This window comes from Rhineura floridana, chromosome 8 (assembly GCF_030035675.1).
Source record: "Rhineura floridana isolate rRhiFlo1 chromosome 8, rRhiFlo1.hap2, whole genome shotgun sequence".
Classification (NCBI taxonomy): domain Eukaryota; kingdom Metazoa; phylum Chordata; class Lepidosauria; order Squamata; family Rhineuridae; genus Rhineura; species Rhineura floridana.
Window position 1 is genome coordinate 93,618,262 of NC_084487.1, and position 16,525 is coordinate 93,634,786.

Below are 16,525 nucleotides of genomic sequence, written 5' to 3' on the forward strand. Positions count from 1 at the left end.
GATTGTAATCTGAGAATGAGCTATTTTGAAAACTAAAGTTTATATCTTGAAAGGAAGGTGAACCTCCCCCAAATACTACTTACTACTTACTATGAGAGACTTAAAACAGACTTCAACAGGATAGAAAAATGCCACTGAAACCACAGGCCTCAGTGATATCAAAATGATCACTGGAAAAATACATTCAAACATGTCAAAGTTGTAAGAGCCCAGGCTGTAGTGCCAGGATGTGGGAAACTTGGGTTCAAATCTTCATAGCTACAAAGCTCAGCCTTAGGTGGGATCCATGCTTAAAAAGCCTTGCAGGCTACCATGAGGCTAACCAGTAAGCTCCTTGAAGGAAGGACAGAATACAGAAGTAATACATATAATATTTTTAAATGAATATTCACAGATCTCCATCGCAACACAACAAACTTCAGAAACATAAACCTTATTCCACCAAGGAGCCTCTTGTATATCACAGAATCTACATCATCCATTTCTTTCTACGACAGAAAAAAGCTGCAATGTGGTAAATGTTATTAGCATTCAATTCAGATTGTTGTTACACCCCTAAATCATGGAGCCATCTGTTTCTTTGGATGCAAAAAAATAAACATTAAAATGCACATCAAGAATGGTTATGACCAGGTCAAGAGGGCTGTTAACATATGAGTGCCTTCAACATGAAAGCATTGCTTATACTACAAAACAAAGGTCAGAGAAAGTTGAAATGAGTAAAAATAGCACATTATATGCTTTAGTTGCACCAGTCCTTAAAAGTCAATGTATTCTGCAAGTTTAAACTCTAGGTCACACAGAGCTTTGTTATTGTCTTCTTATGTGCAATGTTACACTGCTACATGTACTTGGGCAGACATTTAGCATTCAGTGTAGATATATTGCATGCTAAATGTATGTTGTTAGCACCCAAAATTACCTCTCATTTTCACCAAAAGCCCCCAATGCATACACATGAACTGACTGCAGCAGAGTTTTAAAGAAGTGAGGAAGGGAAAGCAGGAAGGGAAAGGACCATTCTCAGGGCCAACTTTTATGTTACTGGACTGGCATGACTGCTGCTTTTGCATGCCCGCTTCCCACACCATGCTGGCAATGTTTGAACAAGAGGATCTTATGGGAAGGAGATATCAGCATTGCTCCCACAAGCGATTAGCCTCTTGCCATTCAGATGTGCAGCCTCTGGAACTATGGCTGTGCATGGAAGCCCAGGGGCTGGGAGTACCTTTCACCTCATCCCCCTAATGAAAAGGCTGTGCCCTTTCTTTTAAGAGATTTGGACTTAGTGACTACCTTCAAGCCTAGAGTAATGTGCCAGCAAGGGCTCCATGAAGGCATGTCCTTCATGACTGGTCAAGAGCTGGTGCACAACACAGTGCCTGCTTCCTGAAGGGGGTGGATGAATGATAGCATGCCATCCTATCAAATACCTTCTGGGCATTAATTTCGGTGTTGGGGTTGCTTTCTAGAAAGTCCTTAACAGCTTCAGCCCATAAAGTGTGCCCCCCTATGTTTCATCATAATTTCTGCTGTCAACAGAGAGCACCCTGTTGACTTTGGCATTCATGCATTAACAGCAAGGGCATTGAGGGAAAGAGAAGTGTTTTTGGTGGCTGTCCCTTGGTGATGGAGTTTTCTTGTGGAAACTCAACTAAGCCAAGAGCATTTCCCAGAAATACTACAATTCTTTTTGGGATTTCAGCTGATTTGTAAGGCCTGAGGTTAAACAGCTGTGGAGTTCATTTAATCTGTTCTGACATATGGTATTTCACATCTTAATTGGGCATATTGTTAACTACTGCAATCCCTAGAGATAGGGTGGGTTATACATAGAAATGAAATACGGTGTGGGGGCATCACTGGACATACAAAAAAGACATATATACACCTTATCTACAAGGTTTCTGACCAAATTTGTTACAGGGGCTGCATTTAAACTAAGAGCTTATTCACACATACTGCTGGATTTTCCTAGGTATTCCTATACATGATCACACGGAAACTGGTTAGCGTGAACTGGACTGGTACATGTGGAGAGCCAGCAGCAATTTCTGTGATTGCGACTATTGGAAAAAATGAAGCCATGATCGCACTAAGCTTTTTTCAAAGCAGTTGTTTAATCATGAGGAATTTAGTGGTGTGGATTGACCCTCCAAATGGAAGAAAATTCCACTGATGGCATTTGAAGGCTTGGGCAGAGAGAAAGGGACAAGTTGTGCTCAATTATTATACTGTAATTATTTCATCACAGAGGTTTTTTTTTTTTTTAAAGAGATACATCTTTTATGCTTTCAACCCATTCATCCTAAGCTCATTTTGTGATATTTGAGGACGGTGAGTCCATGTTTTCTACACTTACAATGGACAATTGTAAAATATATGTGGTACACAGTGCTGGCTGGTGCCCATTGGGACAGGTAAGGTGGAAGGCAGGGAGGCCAACAGTAGGTGGAGCTAGAGCCAATGACATGCAGAACCAAGTAATTCTAGTTTTGTCCCCATCCTCCTCCCTGCTGACCTCTCCATGGGCAACACTGAGACTGAGGAGGAAGGAGCTCACAGATTGTGCCACCCCTTGGACTGGTTGTGAGAAGACAGGCAGGTGGGGACTGGCTGAGGGCAGACTGGGGCTGGTGGGGCAATGTCCCACTCACCTTAATGGACCAGTCTCTTCTGGTGGCATGGTACATTTATCAGCTTGATTTAGATATCATTTAGTGACATTTATATTTAAAAGCAGCTTTATTTTGAACACTGAAAAAATGCAAATCAACTGAGGCTCAAAATTATTTGTAATCTAAGAAGACCCACAATTAGCAAGTTCCCTCTTCTTAACTAAGGTGCTTTCAGAACCTGTATCATCTAGCCAGCATTAGTTCTGTCCAATAAATCAGAGTTGAGTATAAGGTAGACAATATCCATGGGCAGATCACTAGTCAATTTCTATTGGACCAGCCAAAAAAAGAGCCCTGTTGGATCAGACTAAAGTCTCTATAGTCCATTATGCTATTTCCTACAGTGGCCAACCATAGTCCATGCCTTCTGGAGGCTGGGACTCTTGCAAAGAATGCTGGACTTGATGGACCTGTGTCAAATCCAGCAAGCTAACTATGTTCTTAAGCAATAATATATATTCAGGATCACTTAGTATGAATTCGCTATGCCTTAACTCTTCAGAGAGCCTGAAATTGCACTTTTGTTTTGTAAATTTAACACACATCTGGTGGACCCTCAGAGATCCTAGTTAAAAAAGAAAAAGAAAAAAGTACAGAGCACACAAGACTGAAACCAGCCCACCCTTGCAACAAATAGCATTCTTCTACTTAGCTTGACACTCTCTTTCCTTTTAAAAACAGACATTATATTCATATTTATTGCACAAATGACAATATGTCAAACTGATATGTAACCCAAAGAAATACTAAGATGCATTATTATTTCAGGGGGAAAAAAGTATGTATATGGATCAGAAAGCATGTTTTCTACAGAAATATCAATTTTAATGAGCCGCATTCACCTTTACCATATGACCAGGTTAACACCAGCTAATTTTTTTTTTAAGTTGGATTCCTTCGCATCTCATTTAATAAGCCTAATGCCAATTAAAACTCTGCCAGAACAGGTAGAATGTGATGCATTGTTAATAGGAATATATATCTATGTTTAACCAACTAGAGTGAGCTTTGTAAGATAGCTCCTATGCAAGTTCCTAGGGAGGACAGAGTAGCAATACAAAAATTGTTGTTATAGTGTGTGTCATAGGCACACAAATATACAGATTTTCTAATTGAAAGTGTCTGTCGGCCAGTGACCAGATCCACAGTAATTTTGCAGTCCAGTTCCATGGAGAGAGCATGATTTCAGAACCAGGCTGTACAGCAACTCAAAATATTTATTTTATGAAAACTTTTTCATGCCACTTTTTAACAAGCCCCCCCCCAAGCAGTCCTCATAAAAACACAAACACAAACGAAAACACCATAAAGTAATCACAATTAAAACTAAAACCTTAAAATCAAAAAGAGCAGAGTTAAACCCTCCAGTCATAGATTAAAAGCTAAATAATAAGCATGCTTTCATGCCATCATGGATGGGTCTTCTCAGTTTCCTTGGGAGGGAATTCTAGTATAATATGGTTTGCAGCCAGAGGTGAAAAGAGTGACCCCCCATCTTTATGCATGGTTAAAGATGAATTGCCATTTAATACCCCAGTCCCAATAATGAAAAGCCTTTCCCAATAATGAAAAGGTGGTTTCATCACTATGGGGTCATAGTTTGGAGTAGTTTGGCTATAATTCATCTCTTCCTATGCAGAAGACAAGAAGATGTTGAGTGAGAGGGTAAGTGATGGGGAGGAGAAAGAGGACAACTTGTTCCTTCTCCTCCTCCTGTGGGCTCTCTCACTGCTCAGCCATGCCAGCTCATAGATGTGCTCTTCTCCGAACATGTTCAGGGGCCCAGGCCCACACAGAGATATTCTGATGCTAGTAGCTTGCATGTTCCAGGCATTTCCAGGCATTGCTTTGTTTTAATGTATTTTAAAGTTGGTTTTTATGATGTTTTAAAGTGTTTTTAATGCTTTTGTTTGCTGCCCTGGGCTCCTGCTGGGAGGAAGGGCGGGATATAAATCAAACAAGAAAATAAATAAATAAATAATCACCACCAGCCGTTCAGCACGATGAAGCTAAGCTAACTTATATTTCCCCACTCCCTCCCCATTCATCACTCATCCTTTGCTTGACAGCTTCCTGTTCACCACACTTGGAAAATATGGTTTTTTTCACAGCTGAATATATGAACTGAAATCACCAGAAAGCTTTATGTTTGTCTGACCGGAAGTGGACATTCTGTGTGACTGTGAAGACTCATTCATGTAAGCAAGCTGCTACTTCAGGGATGGGCAAGCTGCCTGCAGCCCATACCCTGTTCTCCGTATGGCCTGCTAAGCCCTGCTAAGCTTTCCCTGCTGTCATCAGCTGGATGGTGGGTAGCGGTAGTGGAGGGGAATCACTGTTCCTACACTGCTAGCAAGGTAGGGACAACAATCTTTCCACATCAGGAGCACTGGGAGAAAGGGTCTGCAATCTCCAAGCATTCCCCATCCAGGGAAGATTTCTGTTCCTCTGTTGCTAAGGGACAGCAGCCTTCTGTACTTAATGGGGAGACAGTCACAAAAGAGATTACCCCCCCATCTGTCTCTTCGTTGAAACTGTACTCTGCTGTTTGGGGGGTTGAAAGGCGAGATGGTAACAGAGAGACAGAAGTGCAGGGAGGGTCATCTCTACATGCCTCTTTCTCTCTCCATGAAGTTCGTCATGCATCATGTGATTACTTGATGATGCATTCATCAAATGGTGAACACAAATAGCTTGACACTGACAGAAGCTACAAGTGATGGTGGCAGATACATTTGTTTAAACCCAGTGGTGGTTGGTGCCCATTGAGACTTGTAGGGTGGAAGGCAGAGAGTCCTACAGTTGGTGGAGCCAGAGCCAATGGCAGGCACAGCCAATGACAGACAGCTGGCTCTAGTTTTGCCCCCATCCTCCTACCTACTGAGGAGTTCTGCAGCAGCCAAACTAACACTAAAGAGGAGGAAGCCAACAGCCAGTGTGACCCCCCTGGATGGGATGTAAGCAAAAGGCAAGGGCTGGCTAAGAGCCGATGAGTTTGTGGAGCTCCATACATGCTAATGCATCAAGTCTTCACTGCTTAAACCCAGATCAGCAACAATCATGTATAAAGCAGAGGGCAGGGTGGGGAAACATTTTTAGAGCAAAAGGAGTTTACAGGTGAGAGAGCTGAACCTTCCCCATGTACCCCCTCCCCATATGTTTGTCTCCCAGCCAAGTTCACTTCTAGAACCAGTGAGCAGCTGAAGAGAGAACCCTCTCCCCACAGTTTTCTACGGGGAAGCTGGGGTGAACTGTGGTGAGTCACCTGCCTGATTTGTTCCCAGAAAATGCTAAACTATGGGTTAGCATTATGTGCAGCACAGGCTAATGACTCATATAGTATTAAGTGCTATTTTGTTACCTTAACATATATATTTAATGGAATCCTGCTATTAAGTATAATCAATATTTGTAGAAAACAACAAGAACTTAACCTGCAGTTATTTTAGAACAAATGCATTGACTTAAACATAAACTCAGCAGGCATATTTGCAACTTTTCTGGGGATAGTGGCAATGTTCTTTGGTTGCCAATATGGATGGGAGAGGAATTAGATTCAGTTCACATTGAAACTTGAATCTATCAAATTCATACTTTCCAAAACAATATGAGAACTGATACACAGCCATCCTTCAAAATTTGCACTTATCTGAATTTTGCAATGAGGATGAAGGGGAAAGAAATGTATTAGTGAAAATAACATACAAAATGCATTATATTAGGAGAAATTGCTTGCAAAAATGTGTACATTAGCCAAACTGCATACAAAAATATTTTTATTAGGAGAAAGTTGCACTAAAATGCTGAAGAATTTTGAGGATTTTTTTTAAAAAGTCACAAATTTCTGCAGAAATATGGACAACCGAATTTAAGATTAAAAAAATGAGAAATTGAGAGAGCCAAAATTGACAGATCTTTCCATCCCTAGTTGCCAATACTAATGAGTCATAGTTGTTGATTCCAGCAGAGTTATGGTATAAGAAACAGAATGCCTAATAGAGTAAACCATTATACACAAGAGTAATATTTTGCCTTTCTCTTGTCGCATTCAGCATAGTCCTTTAAGCATTTTTTCAAAAAAATTCTCATTAGGTTTTGATTATTGATTAGAATAAATGCTCAATTATGCAGAAATTAAATAATAGCATTCAAAAAATAAAATAGGCATGGAAAAGAAAGAAATAAGCTGATTGTGTCTGCCTGCTTAGTGCTGTGCTGAAACCTATCCTCCAATTTCTCAAGTTTTCTCTCCTGGAAAAGAGGTTTCTGTTTTTCTGTCTCATTCACAGGATGCTTTAGAATTTCTTTCTAATTTCAGTGCCGTAGAGTTGAGTTTACCTTATTGTTGCAAGGTGACTGACAGTGATGTGTGTGTCTTTCTTTCCATTAAACATTCCCCCGCTCCCCCACTTCCTGATCTGTAGAGGCCCCATGAGAGGAGTTACCTCATGATGTCTTTCTTCCCCTGGGCTTCAATTTTAGTTTGGGAAGTTGGGCAGGCTGGTTACCAAGCACCTGAGATCAGTGTGCTCACTGATTTTGTTCAAATAAAGTCTTTAAAAACCTCTGTGCACTGATTTCTTTAACAAGTATAAATAATTCACTTAAAAAAAAACCCAACCACCAGCAAGCAACTGTTGGCAGCATGGTAGACAGCCTCCCTGGCTTCCTGTGATTATAGCCAAGGACATCATAGGATTTCCAGGAAAGCTGTAGAATGCAGACCACCAGAGAGATAATTTGTAGAATGAAAGAAAAGACACTTATGAACCCCATCCCCAACCACCTTGAAAGTAAAGTAAACACAAGACCCTCACCTCCAGTCCCTGCTATGAAAATTTATCAATTTTTTCTTTGTTTCGTAATTTGATTACAAATGATGTGTTTTCCCCTCCCCCATTAATTGATGGAGAATGGTTAAACAAAAAAGTGGAAGAATTTTTTGGTGCATGTCTAGTCCGTTCACTTGAGCTCTGTGATGGCCAAGCCCAAACATTCTGTAGAAGCACTGGGGTTGATTCAGTAATTTATTTAGACACATACTCTACAGATAAAACACAGCAGCATAACTTTCCAACTACTTAATGTCATGTCATATGCTTGATTGTATTTATTTTTTAAGCACAGAAACAGGCCTTTGTGCTGAGTACCCCACAGGAATGGTCAATGGATCTGGCCCAATGCCTACTGAAATCACTATCATGTTTTTCATCTAAGTTTTAAACATTTGAAAAAAATACAATGCAACTGCGGGGATGCCTAAGAAATGAACCATATGCTTGCAGATCCCACTGCAACACCAAACTGATGCAAAAGTTGCTAATATGGCTCTGGTACTTTGTAAAAATGCCAGATGGATGAATGGATGTTTTTGTTTTTTTTACCTCTGCAAGGCATCAAAGCTTTTGCAAAAATAAATAAAAAAATCATTCTTTTCACACATATTAACACTTAGCTTATTAAAACAGATTAGATACTTTTATTTTAGAACTGTCTGGAAGTGTCTGTAAGGAGAGAGATTGAGCGACAAGGCTTCTTTCAAGCAGCCAAGATAACAAACAACAAACACTGACATGACATATCCATGGCGGAGAGTCTTGTGCAGCAAGACCTTCTGCAACAACGATGAGTGAAGTGTCACAGCAAAGGCTGTGAATTGCTGTTATGAAAACATTTGCAGCAACTTGCATAATTAAACAAAACTGCCAGAAAAGCTTTCTAAAATGCCATGGAGAATGAATATAAATAAATACATGCCATGGCAAATAAGTAAGGGTATTCAGAATCGGTACTAGAATTGACCATGCTAAACCGCAGTAAGTAGTAGTCTTCTCTCATAGTCTTAGGAGAGACCATAAGAGGAATTTGGGCTCTCTCATCAGCAAGTTGATGAGATACACATAAAATGGGATCAGAGCTCTCCCTGGGGAGAGCTGCAGGGCTGTTTGCAACATCACAACAAAATAGATTGGCCAGAAGAATGGCCCCAACAAACCACCGCAAGCGTGTTTTGATCATTTAGATATTGCAGCTGGAAAAAAATGGAAAGGTTGGGTGGAACTGCACACTGAATGTATGTCTGTGGTCATTTTGCATCACAATCCAAAGAATAGAGTCAGAGAGATGGGGAGCCCGCTGGAGACTGTTGAGTGAAATGCTGATTCACACTCATGAGTTTTATCTCTGTGTGAGCACTTGTAACATCCGAAAAGGAGACCTATCTGTGAAGCTACTCTGGTGACCTCCCATCTGAACTACTGTAATGTGGTGTATGTTAAGACACCCTTGAAGATGATCTGGAGTCTGCAGCTAGTGCAGAAAGTAGCTGTTAGGTTGGTAAGTGGGCAACTCAATGGGCCACAGTGTTGCCAGTCTTGAAAGCACTGCATTGGCTCCCAGTGAGCTACCAGGCCCAATTCAAGGTGCTAGTACTGGCATATAAAGCCCTAAATGGCATGGAACCTAAGTACCTAAAAGAGTGCCAATATCAATCATCTCAGACCTTACAATTGGCCGGTAAAGCCTTGCTGATGGTTCCGCCACATGCCCAGTTGGCACTGACCCATAACATGGCCTTTTCAGCGGCAGTTCCGTTTGTGGAATACCCTCTCTGGTGAGTTCTCTGGTCTTCCCCATTATTGACTTTCAGAAGGAATTTAAAAACATTCCTGTTTACCTAGACATTTGATGGCTGAAATACACTTCCTGGCAACCCTGGTTGAGAGAATGTTTTTAATTGTTTTTAGAATGTTTTCTAAAATTGTTTAGGGATGGGGGAGAATATCCAACAAAATTGAACCTGATACTGGATCCCAACTGAATTCACTAGTTTGCTATCCCTTTGGAGCGGCACTGATCCCTTGAGGCGGGGCACGGCTGTAATCAGCATGGATTTTGTGGCTGTGACTGAATCGGCAAGTCCCTCCCAAAAATCCTTCCCCTATTTTACATAATTAAGCTGTTGTGTTAACCACAGGATTTCCATTTGTCCATTATATATTACAATTTTTCCTTATCACAATATAATGCAAAGAAAATTGGCTATATATGTCTTCAGTGTTAATTGTCAAATCATCCTGCAATGTCATGTTTTTCAAACAAGATATCTCAAAGAATTCTGAATCTTTTGCGTGGGATGATGAGACTGACTCATGCTACCCGCTTCGCCCCACCTCCGCCCCTTTTGTTGCTGCTGTCCTGAGCTAACCAAGGGCTGTCTCTCTCTTGCTCTTTCTGTGCTAAAGTGTGTGTGTGTCACTGTGTGACTGACAGTGGCAGACAGTGTCTGTGCAGTGGGGCACTGCTGCTGCCTGCCTTCGCCTCTCCCACACTCTCTCAGAGTGTATTTTAACTTTCTATTGCCGCCCCTTGTGAGACCCTTGTCATTGGTGTAGCTCCTGGTGCCCTGTTTAAGTGTGATAGTTTTTAAACGATTTAAATAAACCGGGAATTCATTGCTTAAACCAGATCTTAAAGTAACCTAAAAATTACACTATGTTTTTCTCCATCGCCAAAAAAGTACATGGAATGCTGTCATTGACATAAGTATCTACAAAAATAATTACGTAATTTTTGCAACCCGAACCCCCCCCTGCGAATCGAATCACCCCAAAACATGCACAGCAATGAGAAAGTGGGGGGGAAAGATGGATTGGTAAAGAAATGACAGACTATTGAACTGCATGAGAATCAGCACCATGCTGTGAACCCCATCCCTAAAATTATTTTAATATTGATGTGTTTGTTAGGAGGAAGATTGGGATATAAACCGAAAAGACATTAATAAATAATAAATACAAAAAAGTCTATAAAAGGGAGGTGGGTGATTTTCAAGCACATGACCACTACACATTTCCCCAAGGGCTTAGTGGTACCATCAGGACAGGACTTTGGGGCAGATGTCCAGGGCTTCATTCAGCAGAATGAGCAATAGGGCCTCCTAATGTGGCAGGGCTTGCTTACCACATTTTTGAAGTCACATTGCCAACTGACAGGACGTCTGTGTGTGGGTCCTCACACCTTGGTGTGGTGTAGCGGTTAGAGTGTTGAGCTAGGACCTCGGAGACCAGAGTTCAAATCCCCACTCAGACATGAAGCTTACTGGGTGGCCTTAGGCCTTAGTCACAGTCTTTCAGCCTACCCTACCTCACTGGGATGTTGTGAGGATAAAATGGAGAGAAAGAGACCTGTGTATAGCATGGAGGGCAGAAGAGATATAAATGTAACAAATAAATAAAACTAGCAGCAGCCAATCTAGCAGAATACAGCAGAGGGACAGATGCGAGCACATCTGAGAGACATATGAGAGACTAGCAACTTTTGGCTCTTCTTCTTCATGAACTGTTGCCATTGATTCCACCTGATCATTACAAGAATGGTGTAACTAAGAACTAGTGCATGAGTCAGCTTTTCTCTTCCTCCATCTCGATCCCCTTTCCTTTTGTGTTGTGTCTTTTAGATTATAAATCTGAGGGCAGGGACTGTCTTATTCTGTTTGTAAGCCAATCAGGGAACATTTTTTTCAACTGAAGAATAGTGTAAAAAGGCTTTAAAAAAAATAAGCAAATTCAATAGTGTCATGAAAATCACATAAATTGGTAGAGATTAGAGCAGGGGTCCCAAACTATGATCCATGGACCACCAGTGGTCCATGAACTCATTCAGATGGTCTGTAGCATGTCTGCATTAAATATACATATTAATTTTTAACTGTATTTTGTTGCTTTTTCTTTCTTCTATTGTATTATATTTAATTACAATTTGAATTACATATAACTTATTTCCATCTAAGAAACACAAGAAGCAATAAAAATACAATTCAAAATCACACAGCATCTATCACAGCACATTACTATTGCTACAATAGGCAAAAAAATCAGTAAGTGGTCTGCCAAGACCCTCAGAAATGTTCAAGTGGTCTGTGGGGCAAAAAGTTTGGACTTCAAAGCGGATTACAGTGAAGCAGAGGTAAGTAGATAACCAAACTAAGAATAATTCATCTATGTGCCATCTAAAAGATATTTCAGTCACCAAAGAAATGCTTCTTTTGGAAAAGCTCCACACACCAGATATCTAAATCCATTACTACTAGATGGGACTATCTATAGCTGACATAGATAAAAGCAGAATTGACTTGCCCTGCTTGCATCAACATAGCATACAGCAACTAATTCCATGAACCACTTCAATAATTTCATTTATTTAAGATTAGAGTGCCAAGAGGATTCATCAAAACTTCCCTTTTAAAAAATGAAATGGAAAAGAAACTCAGAGTTCCACTTTGTGGCATCTCATTTTTTTCTAAAGGTGAGGTAAAGTCAAAATGCTAGCATAGCCTGTGGGTTGCACTCAACTACCTTTTATTCAGAGTAGACCCACTGAAATTAATGGACCTAGGTTAATTATGGCCATTCATTTTAGTGGGTTTCCACTGAGTAAAAGCTAGCTGAATACAACCCCTAGTATCTTTGCATTCATTTATTTCCCAACCAATATACTTCTTGGGTACAGAATATTGTAGTTAAGGTTGGTTTGTAAATTTGGTGGTAACCAAAAGAAACAAGCATCTTAATCTGCAACTGCAGCATGAAAGAGCAGCACATAACATTCAGACAGATCACTTAGCATTCCTCACAGAGACAGCTACTCACTTCAAACAATTTTTCTATGTACATTTCTTCATTGATCTTATCTCGAAGTATATCTTGGTTTTGACGAACAAACATTATGTAAGTATCTGCTAGATCCATCCCTGGTTTCTGTGAGAGAGAAAGAGAGACCGGGGTGGGGGGTGGGGAGAGGAGAAACCACACAGGTATAACTTGGACTGTTAGAGAACCTTATTTTGCAAATCAAAGCACATTTATACAAACAATAAGAACATGCACACATATGCATATCATTTGTCTCATCCAAAATTCATATCAGATTTGACAGCAATTTACAGCAGATCTGTAATTTAAATTTGATGATCATGGAGCCCACTTCTTATAAGAGAAGCTGACTCTGGCCTATTTTTAAAGAGCTTTTGGCAATATATACAGTAATGTCAGTTTCAAGTATCACTGATACATATGTTCTTTCTAGATGTGTATTTTGCAGGTGCTGCTGACACACAGAGGCAATAATACAGAAAGAAAAAAATAGCAGTGCACAGCAGTGGGATAAAAATGACATATTGATTGTGAATGAATAGTCTTCTATAAATACTGTGAGAAGTTACATGCGCAACACTATGAATATATATATATATATATTAAAGTCCGTTATAGTTACTCATCCATACATACACAGTTGTGGTCTGCAGTCTGGATGTATAGTAGCATAGCATGGATATGAAAACAAAAGATGGATACATTACAAGTCAAGAAAACACACAGTACTTTTTTTGATTGCTCTCCCTCCTTCCCTACCCCACCCCATACCAGTCTTGAAGTCAACCAAAGCTTGCGATTGATGAAGTCACATAACATAGTTTGGAAGAGAAACTTCAAGCAAATTCAATAGACTTTCATTATTTCTTCAGATCCCTAATCTGAAAAGTTTCTAAGTGCTGGAAGGACAAAGACCCCAGGGAAAGGATACTTATGAAGGGCATAACTAAGTTCAACACATATGGCATTACAAAGTCACCTTGAAAGAGCTCTTAAAGTTAGAAGCTCTGGGAGGAGAATGAAGAAAATATAAGCAGGTGGACTACTCTTCTACAGTTGGCCAAAGCCAGCAAGTTTGATGGTAACCAAAAGAAACCGTTCCGTTTTAGGAACTGAAAATGGAAATGCCTCGCAAAGAGTATTATGGGGAAAGGGTGGGATATTGGATAAATTTGCACAACACAATTTTTGTCCATGTAAACTGGAGGTAGCCAATGTGGTGCCCTTCAGATGTTGGACTCCAACTCCCATCAGCCTCAGCTAGCATGGGTGATAGTCAGGGGTGATGGAGTCCAACAACATACAGAGAGCACCACATTGGCTATCCCTGAATTATAAGCAGTCCTGGCCTCGTCTAATATATACTTGCAAGAAATGGAATGTGTGAGCCAGCGATTCTCGAACATAGTTACCATTCTCAAGATTGCACCTACAAAGAAAAGGTGTGAAATAATGTGATTGATAACAGACTATGTCCATGACAGAGTAAACCCTGTAGCAAGCTACTGTCAGCCTTTTTGCTTAGCATAACATTTTCTTCCTCAATGTCAAGTCTCCTAAGGAACATATATGAGTTTATTTGAAATTTAGTACAGTATGGAAAATTCAGGTATTTTTTAAAAATCAGCAGCAGTGGCAAGAATTAGATATAAGTGACCAGTGGTGGATATAACCAGAAATCTGGGTGGGAAGGGGTGTGGAAGACAAGCAAGAGATATGGAGGAGGAAAACTTGTCATCCATATTATTCCTGATGGGTTGGGATTCACAGGGCATGATCCAGTAAGCAGGAAGAGTCACTCCATGACTTTTTCTTCCTACAGTGCCTACAGCAGGAGGAATTTACAGATGTGCCAGGTAAAGGTGACACCCATTTAGGGCCATTCATGTTGCTGTCTCTGTGTTCCAACATATTTCTCAAGAAGCTGAATGCAATATTTCATTGCATTCCCCAGATATAATATGTCATTGTGTAACTCAAATGTATTATTTTATTGCATACCTCAAAACTAAGAAAGAAATAGCTTTTGGATGAGTATAAGTATCATCTAATGCAATTGAAAGATCTGTCAGCTTGGAGGTGTCAAATGCAACAATATCAAAACATGAATTTGAAGACTGCCAACTACTATTGGTTGTTAGCAATTTTGTTTTTGCCAATTTTCTAAGAGATTAAAGGAAATCAAAGAAGCCTAGATCACAGATCTCTCTCTTTTGTTTCTAGTATATTCACATCAGTGGAATAATTTTCAAAGATAATCTATGTCATCCCTTTGGATTGCAAGATGGAACATTAGTTTGTATACTTTCATAGCTGTTGATATCAATAGGATAATGTATACTATAAAAACACTTTGTCTTGTCACTTTCATATATTCTCCTGACAAATCTCTGGTTGAGGTTTACAGGTGAAAATCCATCATAATGGATTAGGTGCTAACTTACTATAAATATGTTTGTAACATACAATATAATGCATTCACACACTTTAATTCTGCATTCATTTTCTACTTTCAATATACATAACACATCATATTTTAAGAATGACTAAAAGATTACTGCGGGTCCACTCCTCCTACTTATCCTCAAATACTAATTTCCCCTTTCCCAGTTGGTCTTAACTATGTTAATGCTTATGTTAGCATTGATATTAACAATTAACTCTGATTAATAGTTAGCTTTACTGTGAATGTTGGTTAGCTTTAGCCATGGTTTTAAGTTCTGTGCTGGTGTAAGCTTTAATCATAGTTAAGAGAGCCAGTGTGGTGTAATAGAGTGTTGGACTATGACCTAGGAGGCTAAGGTTTGAATCTTCACTCAGTCATGTAGCTCACTGGATGACCTTGGGCATGTCACTGCTGGCCCAAGCCGCCCAAGTCATTACTGACCCAAGCTGCAGGAGGGGAGAATGCCCTTGCACTCAGGTCCTAACTGGGGCTTCCCACGGAAATCTGGTTGGCCACTGTGAGAACAGGATGCCGGACGAGAAGGGCCACTGGCCTGATCCAGAAGGCTCTTCTAATGTTCTTATTGTCTCTCAGCCTAACCTACTTCACTGGGTTGTTGTGAGGATAAAATAGAGAGGGAAGAACTATGCACACCACTTTGAGCTCCTTAGAGGAAAGGTAGTACATATATGTAATAAATAAATAAATAAAATAAAACACCAGCTGGGGAAGGACAGGGAGAATTCACACTGGAGAAAGGGGAGGAGATCTCATAGCCTACTCTCTTAACCATGACTAAAGGGATCAGGTGTTCACTCCTTTTATAGAGGTCATTTCAGTATGTCAGGGGGAAAAAACTACCTACATTATGTCATAATCTCTTTGAGACAAGGACAATGCCACTTTTGTGCTCTGTGCAGAACATAGCATATCTAATAACTGATATTTAAACTGAAGGTGTAATAATATTTCAACACTATGTATATTACAGCAATGTTTTCAAGGTACTGCATGAGAAGGAAAAAATAAACCAAATTGTAATAAAACATCATAAATGAAAGGAGTTTAGGAGTTAGTATTGTCGAAGAATAAATCTTCTCAACAAATTGCTCTTTAATATCTTGATGAAACATGCAAATGTCCTTTCAAGTTAGGTTAAAAAAAAGAGACTGAAAGCAGTCAATACTTGGAGGGAAATTCCCATTAGCAATCTTTCTCCCTTTTTCTTAGAGATGTTTACCTAATTTGTGACATATGGGAATTTCACACCTAGTGAATATATTTTCATGTAGCTTGTGGCATGAGACTCTAATCATTAGAAGAATATACACAAGTAAGATAACTGCAACAGCTGGTGACATTTACCAATTAGAATTACAGTTCTTTAAAACACTTTATCCTTTTTTTTCCTCTGGTGTACACAGGGTAATTATCTCTGATAAATTGCTGAAAAAAATCTAATTTTCCTTTTAAATAGTTTTACTCACTGTATATACATGCCTGGATTAACGCAACTGATTTTTTAAAGAACTACAATGGCTACGTTCTCATTTTAAAGCTAATGAAGTTGGATTAACCAGCTAATTAAGAGCCATTAAAACACTCTTTTATGAAAACGTACTTAGTGAATGCATTTTAAAGAACGTAAAACAAAAAGATCTACTATACTTTTAAATATTGAAATTATGCTACCTAAGTCACAATAAACTTTTGAAAAGCACTATCTGAAAAGTGTTTTTCAAACTGAA

At 39.6% G+C, this 16,525-nt stretch overlaps 1 protein-coding gene across 10 annotated transcripts in view; it reads right to left on the bottom strand.

Moving 5' to 3' along the window:
- The window catches only part of CADPS2 (calcium dependent secretion activator 2), a 528,181-nt gene that overhangs the window by 27,365 nt on the left and 484,291 nt on the right, over nt 1-16,525 (bottom strand). For 8 of the 10 annotated variants that reach the window (XM_061640131.1, XM_061640132.1, XM_061640135.1 and 5 more), the window contains one exon: nt 12,329-12,436. The exons of 1 other annotated variant lie outside the window; for it this stretch is intronic. In XM_061640131.1, the coding sequence (XP_061496115.1) occupies nt 12,329-12,436 (108 nt within the window). Of the gene's footprint in view, nt 1-10,793; nt 10,828-12,328; nt 12,437-16,525 lie in introns of those variants that run through there. One more of the 10 variants, XM_061640137.1, reaches the window with a different exon arrangement.